The 23,039-nt window shown below is 32.1% G+C and overlaps 2 protein-coding genes across 2 annotated transcripts in view; one reads left to right on the top strand and one right to left on the bottom strand.

The window, feature by feature from the left end:
* The window catches only part of LOC139529917 (low-density lipoprotein receptor-related protein 4-like), a 65,782-nt gene extending 52,586 nt beyond the window's left edge, over nt 1-13,196 (bottom strand). The window contains exon 1 of the mRNA XM_071325887.1: nt 12,950-13,196. Coding sequence (XP_071181988.1) covers nt 12,950-12,995 — 46 coding nt within the window. The 5' untranslated portion in view covers nt 12,996-13,196. The remainder of the gene's footprint in view (nt 1-12,949) is intronic.
* Nucleotides 13,197-13,353: 157 nt separating this feature from the next.
* On the top strand, nt 13,354-20,213 carry LOC139529918 (soma ferritin-like). The gene is made up of 4 exons (XM_071325888.1): nt 13,354-13,585; nt 14,506-14,652; nt 15,921-16,046; nt 16,922-20,213. The coding sequence occupies exons 1-4, from the start codon at nt 13,481-13,483 to the stop codon at nt 17,057-17,059; spliced, it is 516 nt and encodes a 171-aa protein (XP_071181989.1). The 5' UTR covers nt 13,354-13,480; the 3' UTR covers nt 17,060-20,213.
* The last annotated feature ends 2,826 nt before the right edge of the window (nt 20,214-23,039 follow it).

Raw genomic sequence — 23,039 nt, 5'->3', positions numbered from 1 at the left:
CATGTACTTCAATTTTATAAGCTTAAGGGTAATCATACTAGTACAATTGTACTTTTAAACGCTATATTTTGAATAACACAGCATCTTTACTCTATATCAAATATGTCCTATGTAACTAAACTTGTCTGCTCAATGAATGCCACAATCCAACTGTCAAAGTTAGTAATAAGTATGACTTACAAGCTACATTGTGAAGCTTGTGATGAAGGTGTGTATATACCACTTTCAACACTATCGGCTAATTTGAGGTGGTCAGTTTTTTTTTAGCATAAGAAGCTTGAGTGCCCCAAGAAAATCACCAATCTTGACAATCCTTTGTCAATTCAATCTACCTTGGAGTCAAGTGTACCTAGTGCCACTAGCCAGGTTCTAATACACAACCTCAGAGATCACAGACTTAATTCCTGTGTCATTTTGGGTCTTTTGTGGAGAGTTGTCTCTTTGGCAATCATACTACATCATCTTTTTTATAGTCATACAGTAGATGAATACATAATTATAAGTTGCTGTTACACATTATTTTTGTGGAATATGGTTATTGTGTGTGCTCTCTCTTTTTTAATTAATGCCTAAATCATCGTCTGGAAAAACTGTACAATGTAGTTTCTTATTATGCCATTTAAATACAAGTAATAGAGAAATTAACATAAACCAAATCCATATAAAGTAGTTAAATGGACAAATTGTATGTACAGTATCAGTAGCAAAGACAGGATAGGGTATACAAAAATATGGTCATTGTAAAGACTTTAATTTCCTTACATTTCTAACATCGGTAGGAACTCCTTACTTTTATATAGGTATTTACAACTACTACTGTACAACCTAATGGACCATTAATTCTGTTTACATAAGAGGGTAAACCTTTGACAAACATGACAACAAACTAAAAATCACATACATTCTAACGTAGATTACATTTGGCAGAAATATAATACTGATTGACCTTTAAGATCAACAAGGTCATCTCTGTCAATCTGGCGGTCAATCTGTGACTGATCCTTCTAGGATACAAAGGAATTATAAAACCAACGGGGTTAAAAGGGCTTAGTAAGAACATCTTACGATTGTTGGTTGCAGAACAACATGTCATTCAAAATTATGTTTAATGGCTTGTGTCAATCCAGTGACATTTTCTACGTTTAAAATCCACGACAAAAGTTTGATTTAGACTTGATACCAGATTACGATCACAGTGTTCAACGATAAAATCACAAATCTGCATTTACCACACAAAAAAAACATACATTGATTCTTACAACAAATTGAACTCAAATTGAAATTTAAATAAAATTTATGTCAGTGTAGCTTAATGAGTTTTTAAAGTCCAACAAGGTTTGCATTTACAAGTATTAACCCTGATTTCACTTTCTACTAAGTACTGTGTTAGAGCAAACTACGTTTCTGTAATCTTAATGTTAATGGTTGTGTCACAAATACTTCAACGATAGCATTCACTTCACTGTCACCGCAAAATAAATATTTCTCTACTTAAAAAGCTTGTATAATGCCTTCTAAACTTTTAAGTCAATGACTTTCATTTACAAATGTAAATATTGAACTTCTAATTACATAACTTTTTACTTTGATGGTCGGCTTTAGCAACATCTTTTAAATTGCAGTCAACATAAGTCAAAAGCTAAATACAGAAATATGAAGAGAAAACTTCATTTGATTGATGTATACATTTTATCTATGAAATAATAAGTCTTAAGATCTTATTAAGAACAAGTCTGTGCTGAGTCTATGAACATGTAGTTATATTGTTATCATGTGCTGGTTGGCTTCAATCATACATGTAAACATTTTATTTGCATGAAGAGGTTAGCCCCATCTGGGACTATTATACTAGTCAATATATTATGTCCCAGGTCTAATTTACACCATATTGTTAATGCAAAGTGAGAGCATTTAATAATTTAAGAGGAGTTGTTTCTTTAATTTAAGAGGAGTTGTTTCAATAATTTAGGAGAGATTCTTTCAGCAACCCAACCTAATCTTGTGATAAATCACAACAAATGCAGAAATCCAATTACATTTCATGGTGTAATTTACATGGTTACATGTAGGTTTAACTTAATTTGGAATGGAAAAGGTCGGAATGAGAAATTCTTGGCTTTCATTATTTGTTCCTATGCTTAGAATTGCTACCCAACATGATGTGGTCACAATGCAAGCGTAACACAATTAAATCAACCCACCATATTTTCTTATGTTTTTTTTTCTACTTAAAAAAAAACATATTATCATACGGTCTAAAATATTTTTGACACAAGTTTATGGTACTATAAAATTTGTTAGGAATATATAAATGAGGAAATTTGATACACTGTATATACATGTATTCCAAAATTTTGCATGCATTTATTATTGTGATTGATGAAGAATGGACAAAATGAGAGAATAGCTAATGGTATTTCAGGAAATGCTACATAAATGATGGTATTAAAAATAAACATAAAAATTAAAAAATGTGGTATTATTGTCAATGAGACCAAAATCCACAAGTGACTAAATGACACAGAAATTTACACCTTCAACAATGAGTAAACCTGCATACTATCAAAATTATATGCATGTACCTATATCCTGTTGCAATTTCCAATGATAAAGCGTTGTTAAAATTTTGGATTTTCAGTATCATATTTCAGATAATCATTTGAAGCCATTTTTATAATAAGGCATAGCAGTTAAAAAAGTACAGTATTTAAACAATTAAAAAAACATTCCGATACAAAAAACAAACTACATGTAGAATACAATGGTACAACTGATGGAAACTCATAAAAAATGTCCTTTTAAAGTAACAATTCATGCAGATGAACAAGATCACATGAAAATTAATGAACCGTGGCTATTTAAAAGGTTCAACTCTACATCAGAGAAAAAAGTGGTCTTAATTAACCCCTAATAAAAGGGCTATGCTTCATAAAGTCCTTTCAAGTGGGTTATAATTATCATATGGACTGACAATAAACTTGTACTAACCCAGGTAACATTTGACAACCTGTTGTTAGATTCATATTGGTGAATGTGACTTGCAATTTCTAACTTTTGTTGACCATGAAATGTCATGAGAGAAGAACTCCTTTGACAAACCTGCAGCACTGTGACTTTGATGATAGCTTTTAATTATTAGGACTAACAATAAATGTCATATGTCCATTCATATTTTCCAATATAAAATTTAATGTGATAACATGTCAAGAGAAATGTTTCATTTCATTATTTATTCGAATGACGAACATAACATTAGATGTGGTAAAAATGATTCCAAATTTCTCTAAAATATTAAAAAAAAAAATCAGAAGAAAAAATCAATACTACATTAAATTTGAGGTACACTTTTCCAAAGAAACTGGCAAAACTTGAAACAAACAAGAATATGCCCACTCGCACTATCATTTTCCATGTCAGAGGAGGATTTAGAGGGGGCCTAGTGGGCCCCCATTTTCAGGGAATTTTTTTGTTGGTTATAAAATGAATCACTGAAGCCTGAATGCCCGGAAGTGGGCCCCCTCTTATAAAAATTTCTTAATCTGCCACTGTATGTTCAGTGGACCATGAAATTGGAGTCAAAACTCTAATTTAATTTGGCATTAGAATTAGAATGATCATATCATAGGATACATTCAACTTCATCAAAACCGACGTTGACAAAAAACTTTAAACTGAAGTGGGTGGACATAAGGAAGGACATATTGACATATTCACAGACAAGGGTAACACTTAATGCCCCATCTGCTACGTCAGGGAATGATGTACAGACGGATAAGGGTAAAACTTAATGCCCCCTCCACTACAGCGGGGGCATATAAACATGACCTTGAGCAGTTACAAAACTTTATTTTCAAACTTTGAACTCTTAACCATATATATTAGCCTTAAAAAATTTGAAGAACTCTAAACTTGATAATAATGGTTTGAGACCTCTGATCGATGCACGATTTGATAGTAAGTTTTAAAAGATTTATATGGTTGATCTGTACACCAGTATAAATCAGTTCATGTTATTACAGAAGATAGAATCTTTTTAGGTACAGGATCATTAATAATAATAATACAATCTTGGTTTTATCAGGTTCATAAGCCAGACCTACTGGTTTTCAATCTGTCTTTCAGTAAAGAGAGAAAATAAAAAACCTGTCAATCACATGTGGCAGGGTTATTGTAAAGGTAAAGGTTCCATTGCTATCTCTTTTCTACTAAAAACACTTTTAATTTTAAAATTAAATAGCATTAAGATGTGGGAATAGATTAAAATTAAATCACCAAGTTGTATGGTTAATATAACTCTGGGTGTTTTTATAAGCTGCAATTTCTTCTAGAGAATTAAAGAGTTTAACCTTTGCTTTCTCCCTAAATATATAACATATTAACGAGATGTAATACATTTTGAATGTAAAACAACATCCCATTGATAACCAAATGACAATGAATTGAATCTTGTTACTTTTTGTAGATATTTTAATCTCAAGCACAGTACTGCCACGGTGGACAGCAGTTCAAGAAGTCTACATGATGTTTTGTGATAAATTTGATAAAAATTGAAAATTTGATCATTGCCAGTTCACATTAAAAGAAGGTCTAATTTAACACATTTATACAAACAGATTCATATCATACACTTACAAATTGAGTCAAACTTTGATTAATATTCATAAAATCTTTTGACATATTTTTATAATGCTATCCTTCTATCTATTTTTCACAGAACTTTGTACACACATACACCAATTATACCAACCAAGAAGACATTTGAGAAACATAACACACATGGGCTATTCCCTCTCAAAAAACACTACAAAATATGTCTCTCTTGTGCCAAACATGTCAATATCTTCCAGAATTTAATTAGTGTCAAATACATTTCATTTGTGTAGAATTTATCAAATAATATTACAATTATATCTGGTTATGTCAAAATCTGGTTATGCTACAGGTGTTTAAGTTACCAAAAATAATGTCTATTTAGATAGTTTTGTGGCTAAAATGTATATTTGAGGAACAATGATACTGGAGAAACAATTAGATGTACTGTTGTAAGGGCAACGTTTCCTTTAACATGTCTGTACCAGTACTCCAGGTGTCAAGTACTTGGCAGTTTGTTTATTTATTTCACACCTTCTTTTATTGATACAACATCTGTACAAATATATCTCCATGTCATGTTATCTTAAAGATTATAAAGGTCAAACTTGTTAGGCAGTGAATGACCCAGGCGATATCCATTACAAATATATATATTCATGATTTCAAATTTATTAAAAATGTTTGAATTCAGGTGAAACATGCCTAAAGAAATCTCTTCTGAAAGATTCTAGTGAAAGGAGGCAAGTAGGTATACACGGTGGTGAATCCAGGGGGAGGGTTACGGTGGTTGGAACCCCCCCTTTTTTTGTTGACATTATCAATGCATTTGAATGGGGACATATGGTTGGAACCCTCCTTTATCCTGGGTTGGGAACCCCCTTTTGAAAATGTCTGGATCCGCCCCTGTATACAGGTACACAAAGCAGGTATTTCTTCTCACTAGTCCTAGCAATTTTTACTTGCAAGCTCTATTAGATGAAAACCAAAAGGACCTAATAAACATTATAAAGATGTTATTTCGTTCTCAATTTGCTATGCTATGCACCTAAGTACTTGTTTAGTTATATAACCTGCCATCTTTCAATTATACATAATTACATTTTGACCTAAAAAAAATCACTTGTTGTAGACAAGAAATATTTTGACATCAGAAACAAGTAGAATTGCACATGTTGTATATTGGACAAGATCCACAGAACACAATAAAGATATGTTTACAGAGAGTAAGATTGACAGGAGAGCAACAATGCAACAAACAGATATTTAAAGCATGTACAGCAGTTATCTCAATAATATATAATATTCCAAGATTGACACAGAAGCACCAACTACTGGTGTAACAAATAGATATTTAACCCTTTAACCCCCAATCCCGTCTGTAGGCGTGATGGCGACAACCATTATTTGATGGCCCGTATGACCCTCCATACTTTTTTTGAACTGCCCCAACTGAACTGTCATGATAGCAGGGACTTCAACCAAGCAGTTCATGATCCATCAACTCTTCTCAGATGTCTGTTCATGAAAATTTGGCACTTTGAAAGCCGTTTAAGAGTTCAAAATCGGAAAAACATGAAAAGTAGCCAAAATCAGGTGGGGGTGGGCATCTTTTGATGGCCACTACGTAACTGGAAGTGACTGTTGGTAAAAACTATTATCATATATGCATGCATAGGTGGTATAGGAACACAACGAGGTATAATATATATGGCCAATAGGAATCTAATCTGTAAAATCTAGTCACCGTTTTGTCAAAAATCCATAAAAACAGACATTTAGGCAGACCTGACTTGACAATAATAATTCCCAAGCAAGACACTGAAGTCCAATATACTCCCACCTAGCATGAATGGACTACTGTAACTATAGGGTAATACTTGAATGACAAAAAAACACAGTCTTGTCAGTGTTCACCTCTCAAGGTCGTTTTGAAATCGGAAAATAGACGGAAAATTACCATTTTTCACTGGGGGTGGGTTCAAACCCACGAGAAAATATTCCACCTTCCACCCGATCCCCCACCCATGCCATCCACCCCCAAATCCCAATAAGTAGTTTAATAGATGAGCATCAGTTACAGCATCAGGAGTTTGCTCATTTGCATATAATTTGCATATGTTTGCAAATTTTCGAAAATGCCTGATTTTCCAAAAATGTCTTGGGGGCGAATGAGTTAAAGCATGTACAGCAGTTATCTCAATAATCATATTCCAGTCAACATATAATTCCTCAAGGAAATCAGCTATGTTTACTGATTATGGTACCAATACACTATAGACTAATATACAGATTTACATAGACATATTATCATTTATCAGGTAAAGATGCAAGACTTGGATCATTAATTACTCTGCAATAGTCATGATTTTATGAGCAGCAGTTCTTCCATACAGTTAACAATGATATCATATCAGTTCTGATGACAAAAATAACAGTGGAGATTTTCTCTTAATACTGCTCAAGGTCAAATATGTTTATGAGCCAACAAAGACTTAAAAGTAATAATGAAAGTGAAATTGTCTGATAATGTCAAAGAATAAGGTGTACAATAAACAAATCAGTAAATGCACAGCATCAACATAAAAAAAACATCAAAATAACTAGAAATGAAACTTAAAATTACATGTTATATTACCTCTACATGTATCACTATTATCAGGGGCTAATATAAAATTAACATAATTAAGTGAAAGTTAGGTAATATTTTTAGAAGATATTTTTGCTAAAGAAATACATATCTTCCAATCAAAGGGGGAGGGGCATACACCCCCTAAATCCGCCACTGATTATACTTACATACACTGTATGTGATACATGTATCAAACAACATTCATTAAAACTCAGACAAGATAGAAAAGGGGGTCCTTCAAAGAAAGGGGAAAGAAACAAGTGAAAATGAAACCTTTTCTCAAAAAATAATATTGTAACTCACTAAGAATACATGAATGCCATGAAATAACATAACATGTTTAACTTGTCCAAACATCCTAATCTTTAAACTGCAACATTCTTTTTTGTACAGATTATTATATTACTGGTGTTTATTTTCAGTGACAGATGGAGAAAATGTTTCCCTTTTGATGTTGAAATTTGACATCTGCAGAAACACAAGAGGTGCATTTATTACATAACCACTGCAATCTGCCATCGATTGACAAAAAACACAACACTCTAAAGTAAAAACTTACTGGCATATATCCCAAACAGTAGTTATTTAAATTATCATTATTGTTGAACTTATCTAAAAAAAGATAAAAACTTTTATTCAATTTAATTACATTAAATTTCATGATATTTATGAGCTTCAAGTGTTTTAAACTGTGTTTGTAAAAAGGTAGTTGAAGTTACAAATTACAATATATCTATAATACTAAAATTACGAGGTCCCATTTGTCAGCCGTCATCACGTAAAAACGACGAATCAAAGAATTCAACTTTATATATATAACTAATATAGTACAACGGTGTAGATTAAAAATTACACCACTCCAGACCCTTTTGTTTTCCACGTAATTAATATTGCCAATAATTAAGAAGTTCTGGATCGAGTCTGATACCATACCAAAAGCATATTCACCTGTTACCTATTACCTTATCTGTATGTTCCGCATCTGACAGGCGCACCACCAAACGGTGTATTTAGGATTAATATGCTATATACACAGGTCATAATCACAGGATTGACACTACTAAATTGTCAAATTGTTACCTATTGTAGTATTTTAATCAGTAAGACATTCTAAGATAACAATACGAATACTAAAAATCTGTGACTAAAAATAAGGCGTATAGGTACATTTTTCAATTTGTTAGCGGGCATGACGTAAAACAGCGAATTAAAGAATTCAACTTTATTTATAACTAATATAGGACAATGCTGTTGATTAAAAAATACCCCATTCCAGGACCATTTGTTTTCCAAAAAAAAATAATATTACCAATAATTGATAAGTTCCAGTTCGACGGGTTCAAACAGAAAGATTTGAAAGAAAAGAAAACTGTGTATGACTTTATCAGATGACAATACTAATACTAAAATAAGGCTTGCGCATAGTTATATACTTTAATTCAGTCATGGACCTGCATTATCACGGGTGTGTTCTAGTATATATATATATGGTTTGAAACTACCACTTAAAATTTTTTAAGATTTCAAGGAAAAGTTTGTTGTTTTACAACATCATGAACAAGTACAAGTAAAAGTCAAGTAGATTTACTTATAAAAAAAATTAATGATATTATTATTACATGTAAGTATGGATTTTCCAAAAAAGTGATGCTCAATGTATACCAAACAAACCTTTTATGCTTAATAATGTAGTAAACATATTGCTTATACAAGTTACAGTACATGGAGTTAAAACAGACAAAATCACTGAACAATGAACCATGAAAATGAGGTCAAGGTCAAATAAAACCTGTCTGACTGATATGTCATTCCATGCACTAATACAGCTGTCTGCCAGGTTGCTTTAGGTAGCACTCCACAGTTAGGTGTGTAGTTTCGCATTTTGGCCCCTGTGGATTTTTCAAATATGAGAGCTAGTGTGCAATAAAATTCATTTTTGGATAGCTGAGTATTAAAATAGCCTTTGTATTGGGTTTATATGAACATCAAGATTATGTAATGTATGTAATATAGGCTGTTTTCAGTATGACAGTCCGTATTTGCATGTCCCTACCATACATTGGTCCGGCAATTATTGCAATGTTTTTTCCCAACTTTTTATCGCACGAACTTTGTGATTGGATTTTACAAAAAAATGAGGCAAAAGATAGCCATTTTTTATTTGATCATTAGGAAGATTTATGAAAACAGTTTCTAAAAAGGTATCACTCAAAGGCATTGAAATTCTAGTTTGATCAAAATTTTGGGGGGATATGTGACATGTCCACCCCCCTTTTTGCAATATTTTATGGTAAATAAATGCAGAATGTTGCCATGGATACACATAAAAGGAATTAATTTTCACTCTTTTAACTTTTGAAAATCAAATCTATGGAATATACTGATTACATACATATGCACATGTACAACACAAACAGTTAGGTTAATGTATTAGAAATCCAGGAATAGGAGATGATAAAACATTTTGTGGCTCATTTTTTATTTTATTTTCTAACTGTGGAGTGCTACCTTATGGCACATCAGAAAGCACAGAAATGCACTTTTTAAGATAAAATTTACCAAAAATCTTTAGTCTTTTATGTTCTTGGTTTAGTTCTGAAGGTAAAAAATCTGCTAGGAATGCAATTTATGTTTATTTTATTGTTTACTGTCCTTAGCAACCAAATATACACATTTTGACACTTAGACATGTTGCGGTCTTAAATTTGTACTCAATTTAGCTTCACCATTGTAACCAAAGATTGCGCTTTATTGATATCCTCAGAATGTATTGCTTTATATTTTTGAATGCGAATAAGTCAAATAAACATTTTTAGCAGGATTTTATATTATAATTTAGCATTAATTAAATTTAATGATGCCAGTACTGCTAGAAATTTATACCCTGCTTGAGAGCTTCTAAACCAAGGTTAGGTATGCTATTTACAGCAAAATTGACCTATAAGTGCTTTCAAATACCTAAAAATTGTACAATTTGTCCTCTTTGAAGGTAATTTTATGATTTTAAATAAGATAATGGGAAAAGTTTTAGAAATTTACCCCAAAAATGAGACAGACTTGAAGTTTTTCACTATGATCCTGCATTTATTTTTAAATCACTTTTTGTCGCGTTTCAACATCAACTGCTAACCTTCATAAAATCTTTATTACTGAACCAATTTTAAAAACTAAGGTACCATTTTCATCGTAACAGCTAGTAGAACACAGAAAATATAATAAAAATTGAGGCAGGAGGGGAAAAATTTCACCTTAAGGTAGCACTCCACAGTTAGGTGTGTAGTTTCGCATTTTGGCCCCTGTGGATTTTTCAAATATGAGAGCTAGTGTGCAATAAAATTCATTTTTGGATAGCTGAGTATTAAAATAGCCTTTGTATTGGGTTTATATGAACATCAAGATTATGTAATGTATGTAATATAGGCTGTTTTCTGTATGACAGTCCGTATTTGCATGTCCCTACCATACATTGGTCCGGCAATTATTGCAATGTTTTTTCCCAACTTTTTATCGCACGAACTTTGTGATTGGATTTTACGAAAAAATGAGGCGAAAGACAGCCATTTTTTATTTGATCATTAGGAAGATTTATGAAAACAGTTTCAAAAAAGGTATCACTCAAAGGCATTGAAATTCTAGTTTGATCAAAATTTTGGGGGGATATGTGACATGTCCACCCCCCTTTTTGCAATATTTTATGGTAAATAAATGCAGAATGTTGCCATGGATACACATAAAAGGAATTAATTTTCACTCTTTTAACTTTTGAAAATCAAATCTATGGAATATACTGATTACATACATATGCACATGTACAACACAAACAGTTAGGTTAATGTATTAGAAATCCAGGAATAGGAGATGATAAAACATTTTGTGGCTCATTTTTTATTTTATTTTCTAACTGTGGAGTGCTACCTTAGTATTCGAGACCGACTTGACCACACTTTTAACCTTGATCACTGATCCATGAAATGAGGTCAATACTAGGTGAATCTTGGATCCCATTTTATTACACATTATAAGTTGGAAATTAATGCGACATAAAAACTAGTGTATATTTTTTAGGCACTCATGATCATTTAACAGTGTGATAATGAAGTCAAAAACAATGAACAATTTTTATGACAGATGGAAACTTCTACATAAGGCATCTGAATTGAAGGCCACGATTCCCTTTGCCCTTATAAGTTGAGACAGAGTCAATCAGTGAGGATATTCAACTTTCCACAACTTCTTTCTGAGAGCTCTGTATGGTACTATACAATATATGACGAATGATTTTCATGAACATACATGTAAGGTACCAGAAGAACCTGACATAAAATTGTGTAAAACTCAAACATTTTACTTTCAAAAATCATTATATTATTTGGAACATACATTTTTTTTATCTAATCTGTAGTGGAACTTAAAATTCACTGTTAACCTGGAAGTAATGTATGAAACACATTACATGTTAGTAGACTTACGAAAATATAACTTGTAAAGTAAAGAGAGTTCTGAAAGAACCATTAATTTAAACAAGAAGTCCTTGACTCACATGAAATAAATGGTAATTGAACCTTTATTCTTTCACTTATTTAAAATTATTTTTGTATTTTTATTAAATTAAAATTTCTAAAATATTTCAAATTGTTTTTGGTTTATTTAATTAGTTCTTGCACCTGTATTAATACCATCCTACGATAACAAAAAAAAAGTATGAATAAAAGAAGGAACACAATAATTAAATGAAAATAAGTAGAGATTAAAACAAATTTTGTTTCTAAAATAGTTATACTACTTTTTAAAATTAGGACCATGCATGTAACAATTCTGTACATTCTGTATCGATTTGTGTTTGAAGAAGAAGCTGTGTGCTCCTGCGAAGAAAGAACATTTTAAAAATACCTATAATACATGTACATGTATAATAATTTGGTCTAAATTCTCTTATTGCATGTCCAGCCAGTATACAATTTACAAAAGAAAAAGCTTGCAAAGTTTTTTTTAATTTCAATGCATTTCATATAAATTAATTCTAGACATTACACCATGTACTTTACTCAAATAAAATATCAATTTATATATGAAAAAAAATATGGACATTTTAAGGCAGTTGGGATATTGGACACTTGTTAATGATATAAGTTATGTTAGTATGAGTTTGCATCAGTTTGACTTTGCAAGGGTAGGGGTTGAAAATGGTAATAGCAAATTTTGGTATTAATTGACAGAAATTTAATATTTCCACAATATATAATATATATATATGATTTTTTTCCCTGATTTGTTGACACAATATTGTTTCTACCCATCATCCTATATATATAGATTTTAAATATTGTTTGGAGAAATCAATACCACAACTTCTTTAACAGTAGTTTCAGCCTTTTCACTACTGTACTGCAGTCTACAGTCTAAAGTTCTATAAATCTTACTAGATTTAGATATATATCTGTATTCTACCAAGGATTTGTATAGTACTATACAAATCCTTGATTTTACTAATACTAATTTCTAGACTAAAAATTCATATTAAATTTCATGCACTGTACATGTCCAATGTATATGTATAATCTACATGATAATTTACTATTTTGAAACTTGACTATATTTTTTATCATTACAATCTACAAGCTCATGCATATGATTGTGAACTGTTCAGATAACTTTGTTCGTAGAATAGGGTTTTGGGTTTACTTTTGTAACAACATGAACAACTTCGTATTAAAATGCATAACTTACCCAATATTAAAGTCCAAATCAATGGGAAAGCAATGAATGCCTTCATTTTTTAAAAACATAGACACGCATGTTTTATGATATATCCATTTTTAATCCGTGTAAACAACAATATCTGAACTCTAAGATTGTTTACAACATCCCTGCAATCGGTTTACAATGTGTATTCACTCAACCATGAAACCTCAATAAACGAAATGTACAAAATGCGGATTGACCTCAATTATAAGTAAACAAAACGAAAGTAACCACAATTAACCGCTGAACATCGGTTTTAAAGGTAAAGCACTGTCTTGATGTTTTAACGCAAAGAAAGACTTGAACGCAAACTAAATTTCCAATATTAATAAAACGGGAAAATTTACTATTACAAAATTTTTTCTACTTCACTCTTTGTTCTAGCTGTTGGTGTTAATCTGAGGTGCTCCAGAAAGGGGAGGAATTTCCTACAAAGACCCGCAAAAAGAAACTTGCTAATTTCCTCCCGGCCATTTGTCTTTCAGGGAAATCACGTAGCTGTAAACAGTCCCCAAAATGTCTCAGACACAACCTAGGCAAAACTTTCATGCTGAAACTGAGGCGGGAATTAACAAGCAGATAAATGTCGAACTGCATGCGTCCTATATTTATCAGTCAATGGTACAGTTTTTTTTGTATTGACTATTGTTATAACTTATGAGGTTGGAGTTGGGCCCAGTTGGGGACGAAAAAAGTGGATTAGTGAATTAATAACTGTCCGTTGAGGAACTTTTCGTGTTAAAAATATCCAACATTCTTAAAAAATGCAGAAAGTATATCAAAACTGGATCACGGAACGACCTTGTCCATGGCCACTAGAATTTTTTTGATGTTGCGTAAAAAATATATTAAATACTCATTGACGTACAGAGTCATACTTATTTTATGTTATGAAGAATTATTTATGTCAGTTTACACTAGGTAAATTGTTAGTAATGATCATTGACTTTTACTTTTGATAATATCAGCACTGACATTTGAAAATACATTAATTTACTGCCTGGGAAATATATGAATTTCAAGCACATGTGGACCAAATAAATGTGACTTCTTGGAATGCATTGATTAAATTTTGCTTTGGCATATTCCTGCATCCAGTTTTGAAAATTTCTAACATGATTATACTATTTTATATTAAAAAAAAATCATGAAACTCTATAATTCTGACTTTAAATGAGATTGCGAGTCAGATCCATTAGTGACAAGGCTTCGATAGTATATATATATATATATATTTAAGTTCCTGTATAAACCAAAAGCAAGGACATTTAACTAACATAATATACGTCCTTGCCAAAAGGAAAAAAATGTTTCAAAATTCAGTTTTGTTTAAATTCTTGAGTTCCCAATATTTTAAAAAACACAAAACAAAAATCCAGTTTTCATTTTTATTAACAAACATAACCAAGTGATTAACAGACTAGACTGTATATTTTATGTCTGATTTTATTTGTCTATGATGATGTATACAGTTGACATTTTCAGAATTCTGTTTTTTCCAAAACATATTTCAATACATTAATGATTATGAGTATTTTCAGGCATATTACTTTGACAGAGATGATGTAGCACTTCCAGGTTTCCATAGTTTTTTTGCTAAACAGTCCAAACAGAAGAGATGTGAGGCAGAAAAGTTGATGGATTATCAAAATAAACGAGGAGGAAGAATTGTTCTGCAGGATGTTCAGGTATGACCAAAATTAAAGGGGGAATTAGAATGTTAGTGCAGAATGGGGGTAACACCATATCAATCAATGGGGTATTATTATTCTGCTGAATATGTAAGCCGTACCTAACGAAATGGGGAGGAATAATTGCTGTGTTAAGGTAGCACAAAATTAAAAGAGAATTGAATAAAATAGGAAGTAAATGAAATGAGCGGCTTAGCCATACTCAAAACTTTCACTTTTACCTAGTTACATGAATAGGAATGAAATATTGTATGACAGAATTGTCAGGTAACAAATGTACTAACAAGAATGTGTCCCCTGTACACGGATGCCCCATCCGCACTAGGCCACAATTAAAAATATTTAGGTTTGCCCAAACCCTACCCAAAGGTTGAGACAGTGGGTAGTTAGGTAGGCATTTTCTTTTTTTTTTTTTTTCAAAAAAGAAATTGAAGTATCGGATGTTTATTAGTATTCATGCCTATCCTATCTGATTAAAAAAAAACTTCTTCAAATCAGGACAATAAAAGAATTTGAGTAGGCAGCTTTTTTCTGGGTAGGTAGGGTTTGGGCAAACAAACCTATTCTTTTTTATGGCCCTATCATTTTCTATGTTCAGTGGACCGTGAAAATGGGGGAAAATCTCTTAATTTGGAATTAAAATCAGAAAGATCATATCATACATTTTTTTTGTCATAGGGAATATGTGTACTAAGGTTCAAGTTGATTGGACTTGAACTTCATCAAAAACTACCTCGACCACAAACTTTAAACTGAAGCGGGACAGACAGACAAACGAACAAACAGACAGAGCCACAGACCAGAAAACATAATACCCAGAAATGGGGCATAAAAATATATATCAACTTGTATATATTTAACGAAATTGGGAGGCAATTTGTACAGCAAAATGTGTAGGTAATACAGAAAATGTTTGTATGGTTTGCGGTGGCTGAGTGGTTTAAGTAGTTACTACTGTAATCACTAGCCAGTCAACACTGAGGTTGTGAATTTGAACCTAACTCATGTCAGTGCTCTCAACTCTAATCTTTATTGACTAGGATTGTCAGTGGTTTTCTCTGGGCTCTCTGGCTCCCTCCACCAATAAAACTTGTCGCCACAAAATAGCCCAAAATAGGTGCTTAAAAGTGGTATTAAAACACCAAAAATCAAATCAAATCTATATGTTCTTGTCTATGAGAGAATGCATGATATTTATTGTTTATGAATGAGCAATGTTAACCCTGTAGCAATTAATATGATTTACTTTTGATTGTATTTTGTAGAAACCAGAGAAAGATGAATGGAAAACTGGTTTGGATGCAGTGCAGACATCGATAAGTCTGGAGAAAAAGGTCAATGAGGCTATTCTGGCTCTGCACAAGATTTCCTGTACACAGGGTGATGCACATGTATGTATGCTAAATTGCAAATGCTGTGGTTAATATATAGGTGTTACTGTTATTGATTTCTTTAGAGGAGCCAATGTACATGTGTAATCAGAGAGCATTATTCTTCTTACAAATCGTCTTTGTCTCCACCTTGACCTGAACCAGGGACCTCTGTGTTACAAAGCATCCTGTATACTGACTGAGCTACAGAAGTACTTCTTAAGCTCAGCAGTTTATGGCTGTCTTAGTATCTACCACATTTACTAAGGGAAGCAATCCTCTCACACATGTAAAATATGTTGAGCTTAAAACCAATAGAACAACAGCCTTAAATGGGCATTTATAGCTATGAGATTTAAAGAAAAAGGAAATAGTTTTGTTCAATAATGAATGAAAGTGAAAAAGTGAAAATTCATTTTTAACAGCTTATTTGGTTCAATTTTGTCAAGAACCATCATAGTCTCTCTGAGAGGAACTTTATATGTATTCTAACTCCATTTATCAATTTACAGTGGAAAGTGTTACTCTTTGAGCAAAATCCACACAAAAAAAAACCAATTCAAATACCTGATAAATACTGTAAAAGTGTAACTAGTACAAAACATAGGAATATAATTCCTTTGTATATATCCTCTTTGAGAAACCACTAACATGGCTTTAGTTGTTGCTAAAAAAATTTGACAACAAAAGATTCATTTAAAATACTGTTGCCTTTTTAAAACTAAAATGAAAAATATTTACAAAAAATGGAAAGAAGATCTTGTGATACATGTAATACAAAAATTAAAATAGACTTAATAGGCTATATATTGAATTTTGTTGTCCATTCTGTTAAGTTTGGAGAATTCTTAAATGTGTTTTGAGTTACTAATTATTAGTTAAATTTTTATTTTTAGTTTGAAGATTTCCTTGAAGACCACTTCCTTAGTCAACAAGTGGAAATACTGAAGATATTGTCAGATTATGCGACCAGACTAAAGAATGTCGGCCCAGGACTCGGAGAATACATGTTTGACAAAGATCTGTCTGACTAAACGATACAGAGAAGAAGATAATCCATTCCAAGAACAGCCAACAGAAAAGAATGATGTTCTATATTCAGTGCAATCTATAACAATGTCGTGCTTTCAAATGTATTTGTAGTCTTTTATATTCCTTTGTATCTGTCAACTTCAAATGAAAGTCCATTGTTTCAAGACACAATAAGGCCACATCATTTTGAGAGTCTATTATTTCAGGATGTACAAATCAAAAGTTTATATTTTTAGGTTAGCTTATCATTTGAGTTGATTCAAGTCCCACAAAATTGTCTGTTTATTTATTTACAAATAGCAGACTTCAGAACATTTGTTATACATTTTGTACCTTATTTAATTGGTCAATTCTTATCCTATGTATTCTTCTAGACGTAGGTTAAAATTAATTAATCATTAAAGGTTCATTATTCTTTACTTTACATGTAGAGGTATAACTTAGAACCTAAAGATTCTTAGCAATCAGTATTATTGAAAATCGGACTTGTCTATTTTATCACATGTTAGTCAGAAGAATATGTATCCCTTTTTTATGCCCCACCTACGATAGTAGAGGGGCATTATGTTTTCTGATCTGTGCCTCCGTCCGTCTGTGCGTCCGTTCGCTTCTGGTTAAAGTTTTTGGTCAAGGTAGTTTTTGAAGAAGTTGAAGTCCAATCAACTTGAAACTTAGTACACATGTTCCCCATGATATCATCTTTCTAATTTTAATGCCAAATTATAGTTTTTACCCCAATTTCATGGTCCACTGAACATAGAAAATGATAGTGCGAAGTTCAGGTTAAAGTTTTTGGTCAAGGTAGTTTTTGATGAAGTTAAAGTTACATCAACTTGAAACTTAGTACACAAGTTCCCTATGATATGATCTTTCTAATTATAATTCCAAATTATAATTTTGACCCCAATTTCACGGACCACTGAACATAGAAAATGATAGTGCGAGTGGGGCATCCGTGTACTATGAACACATTCTGGTTTCTTAAAAGTTCAATAGATTTTAATAAAGCATTTAGAGTCTTTGGTGTTAATGTGAATATTTCACAATATTAAAGAAGAGATAAAGAATTAATGTATAGGTGTCTTGAATAATAGAAAACAAAAATAACTAACAGGGTCACAGGGAGATAGATATCCTTTGGAATTGCATTTCTGTATCTTGACAGAAGTTACAGAGGATATAAATGAAGCTGTTTTGAATCTCCTGGCAAAATTTATATGTCTTTAATTGTAATACTCAATTGTATTTTGATATATATTTCCATTTAAATATTTTACATCACTCAGTAAATGTGTATTTACATTTTTATCATATGATAAATATATTTCTGGTGCTAAACAATAGTCAATACATTAATTGTTTATGGGAATTTTTTTTGCCCAAACTTTATTTCTTTACATATTTAAAGAAAGTACTTTTAACAATACAATACAATATTTTTTATTTTTCAAAATTAAAGGGCCCATAAATAGCATAACATTTATAACAACATGACATTAACATTACAAAGTGATTAAAGAAACATAGAATAATAGTTCAAATGCATGAGGAAAGGGTCAGTAGTCAAGGGGAGATCATTTTGCTATCTATCAGGGTATATAATTAATTTTCTGATTTCTAAGTTGGAGGCCTTTATCAAGGTATGCACATAAAATTTTTGAAATGGCTAACAGAAAAATACTTAGATAAGAACATTTATATAAGATATCACGGGTAGCATTTTAAAATTTTTTTTTTTTTTGAGATTTGAAAGCCTTGTCGAAAATTCCATAGTTGTATTTAAATAACTGTTTCATATAAAGAATCTCAATTTATAGTGTTAGATACATTATTGTGCATTTTCCCAAACTTTTAAATCTACTGTATTATTTTCACTACACAGTAGCTGCAAGTATACACTTTGAGATTGTGTATCACTTTACCCAGCTATAACATGGAAAGTACTACAATCCAATACAATATGACTATCTTAAATAGCACCAACTGAAGGAAAAATAATATTTTTAAAATGACTACAAGAGGAGCTTATATTTTATTGTTTCCGCCTGAAAAACTACTTACATGTACCTCCTTTTGATATTGTATACAAATAGAGCCATTTACATTTTTATACACCTTAGGACACAAGTTATTATACCAATGTCTGTCCGTCCTCCCGCCAACACTTTGTACAATAACTCAAACCTCACTAATCTAACCTACTCCTTTGCTTTAAATAATTCTCATGAAAGATTAACAAAGCAAAGAAAGCCCCCTGACGATGTTGCTCCAAAATTAAAGGACATCAACTGTTTGAATTAAGTCAATTTTCATTTATTGTGCAGTAATGCCAGTATGGTTGATGGATGTACTTGTTTGATTAACAAAATTTTCTGATTTGTCATACCAGTCTTACCAGAGATATGGGTCTTGTAATAGTCTTAATTGACATTAGACTTGTATGCCTAGGGTTTTCTCGTGCATGTTTTTCTAACGAGCCATTGTATTTGCTTCTGATAAAACTTTTCTATATATCCTATTTTCTTTTTGTAGCATTTCCAATATACACAATAATGGGGTATCATGCACTCTCTGTGCAGCTGTTTATTGAGCTATATGTCAAAACTGTGATAGATATTGATCTCATACAATCATTAATGATAGATATTGATCTCATACAATCATTAATGATAGATATTGATCTCATACAATCATTAGTGATAGAGATTGATCTCATACAATCATTAGTGATAGATATTGATCTCATACAATCATTAGTGATAGAGATTGATCTCATACAATCATTAATGATAGATATTGATCTCATACAATCATTAGTGATAGATATTGATCTCATACAATCATTAGTGATAGATATTGATCTCATACAATCATTAGTGATAGAGATTGATCTCATACAATCATTAATGATAGATATTGATCTCATACAATCATTAATGATAGAGATTGATCTCATACAATCATTAGTGACAGAGATTGATCTCATACAATCATTAGTGATAGATATTGATCTCATACAATCATTAGTGATAGATATTGATCTCATACAATCATTAATGATAGATATTGATCTCATACAATCATTAATCAGGAAATTATTGTTATGTCATACATGCTTGTTGTAATGTATTAATTAAAAAGTAAAGATAACTTTTCTATCTCTTTTTTTTCTTTTTAACATGGAACACCTGAAGACGGGGGAGTCAGACAAATCCCCCTCGAGAAGCAAAAATTCAGATTGAATATAACTAGAGGGTCCAAGGACCCTGTGTCGCTCACCTGATATTTTTATTTACAATTGATGCATGATAAATGCAACTGTTGTACTGTCGTTTAGTTTCAGAGATATAATACTAAAAAGTGCATTTAAAACCTGTTTTATTTCAGCCATGTGGGCAGGCAGGGTCATCATACACAGTGGTCCCTGGATATCCTAGTGGTGATTTAAACCAAGTTTGTTTAAATTTGACAGTTGTTTCAAGGGAGTATTTTGTAAAATTATCTAACGAGAAATGCAAAGTAATGAGAAAGTTGTGAAGTTGTTTTGTTGTTGCGCAACCCCCTGCTCCCCCTTTGCCAAAAAAAACAAAAAGGTAATAAAAAATTATCATATAAGGGCAATCTATCCTATTAATGATTTGTGCAAAATTCAGTTGATTGTGCAAGGGTTGTATAGCCAGCTGAGGTCGTTAAAAACTCTCTTTTGTTGTTGCAGATAGATCTTGACCTGATAAACAATTTTACCACATTAACTTTTACAAAAATCTTCTCCTCTGAAACTACTGGGCCAATTTTTACCAAACTTGGCCACAATCATTATTAGGGTATCTAGTTTAAAAATTGTGTCCGGTGACCCGGCCAACCAACCAAGATGGTTGCCATGGCTAAAAATAGAACATAGGGGTAAAATGCAGTTTTTGGCTTATAACTCAAAAACCAAAGCATTTAGAGCAAATCTGACATGGGGTAAAATTGTTAATCAGGTCAAGATCTATCTGCCCTGAAATTTTGAGATGAATCAGACAACCCGTTGATAGGTTGCTGCCCCTGAATTGGTAATTTTAAGGAAATTTTGCTGTTTTTGGTTATTATCTTGAATATTATCATAGATAGAGATAAACTGTAAACAGCAAAAATGTTCAGTAAAGTAAGATCTACAAATAAGTCAACAGGACCAAAATGGTCTGTTGACCCCTTTAGGAGTTATTGCCCTTAATAGTCAATTTTTAACCATTTTTCGTAAATCTTAGTTATCTTTTACAAAAATCCTCTCCTCTGAAACTACTGGGCCAAATTAAACCAAACTTGGCCACAATCATCATTGGGGAATCTAGTTTAAAAATTGTGTCCCGTGACCTGGCCAACCAACCAAGATGGCCGCCATGGCTAAAAATAGAACATAGGGGTAAAATGCAGTTTTTGGCTTTTAACTCTGAAACCGCAGCCTTTAGAGCAAATCTGACATGGGGGTTAAATTGTTTATCAGGTCAAGATCTATCTGCCCTGAAATTTTCAGATGAATCTGACAACCTGTTGTTGGGTTGCTGCCCCTGAATTGGTAATTTTAAGGAAATTTGGCTGTTTTTGGTTGTTATCTTGAATATTATAGATAGAGATAAACTGTAAACATCAATAATGTTAAACAAAGTAAGATTTACAAATAAGTCAACATGATGGAAATGGTCAATTGACCCCTAAGGAGTTATTGTCCTTTGTAGTCAATTTTTAACAATTTTCATAAAATTTGTAAATTTTAACTAACATTTTCCACTGAAACTACTGGGCCAAGTTCATTATAGATAGAGATAATTGTAAGTAGCAAGAATGTTCAGTAAAGTAAGATGTACAAACACATCACCATCACCAAAACACAATTCTGTCATGAATCCATCTGCTTCCTTTGTTTAATATTCACATAGACCAAGGTGAGAGACACGGGCTCTTTAGAGCCTCTAGTTTCTCTTGGAAATTTTTAAGTTGACATGTTTTCATTAATAGTTATATTTGCAATTTTGCAAGGATAGTGTAACACCTATATATGTTAACATAGCCTAACAGACCACTAGAATATGGACTATGCCTTATTAGTCTTTCTCGTTGGTCTTCTGTCAAACTAATTAGAAAATGCTGAACCATATGGACCAAACTTTGCTCAAATTATAAATAAAATTGAGAATGGTAATGGGGAATGTGTCAAAGAGACAACAACCCCAACAAACAGCAGACAACAGCAGAGGGCCACCGATGAGTCTTCAATGCAGCAAGAAACTCCCACACCTGGAGGCGTTTTTCAGCTGGCCCCTAAACATAAATGTATACTAGTTCGGTGATAATGGACGTCATACTAAACTTTAATCATATTTAAAAGTATGATTGCTTCCACATATATTCCATTGAATCAGCAATCTGTTATTATTGATGGATGGCCTTTTAAGAATGCATTTCATTTTATTCTGATCTGGCTAAAAAGATAACGCTACCAGGGTTAGTTATCGATCCCAATTGGTTGAGTGACCTAGGAAGAATGCATATTTTGGATGACAACATTTTAATATCATATAATTATAACACACTTTGTACTAGACCAACACATTGAAATGGATTTTAAGTGGGTGACCATTGTTTTTATGCCCCACCTACGATAGTAGAGGGGCATTATGTTTTCTGGTCTGTGCGTCCGTTCGTCCGTCCGTCTGTCTGTCCGTTCGTTCGTTCGTTCGTCCGTCTGTCCCGATTCAGGTTAAAGTTTTTGGTCAAGGTAGTTTTTGATGAAGTTGAAGTCCAATCAACTTGAAACTTAGTACACATGTTCCTTATGATATGATCTTTCTAATTTTGGAGCCAAATTAAACTTTTGACCCCAATTTTACGGTCCACTGAACATAGAAAATGAAAGTGCATGTTTCAGGTTAAAGTTTTTGGTCAAGGTAGTTTTTGATGAAGTTGAAGTCCAATCAACTTGAAACTTAGTACTCATGTTCC

The sequence above is a fragment of the Mytilus edulis genome, chromosome 7 (genome assembly GCF_963676685.1).
Source record: "Mytilus edulis chromosome 7, xbMytEdul2.2, whole genome shotgun sequence".
In the NCBI taxonomy this organism is placed as follows: domain Eukaryota; kingdom Metazoa; phylum Mollusca; class Bivalvia; order Mytilida; family Mytilidae; genus Mytilus; species Mytilus edulis.
Note: the sequence above shows the minus strand (reverse complement) of the source record. Positions and strands in the feature narration are given on the sequence as shown.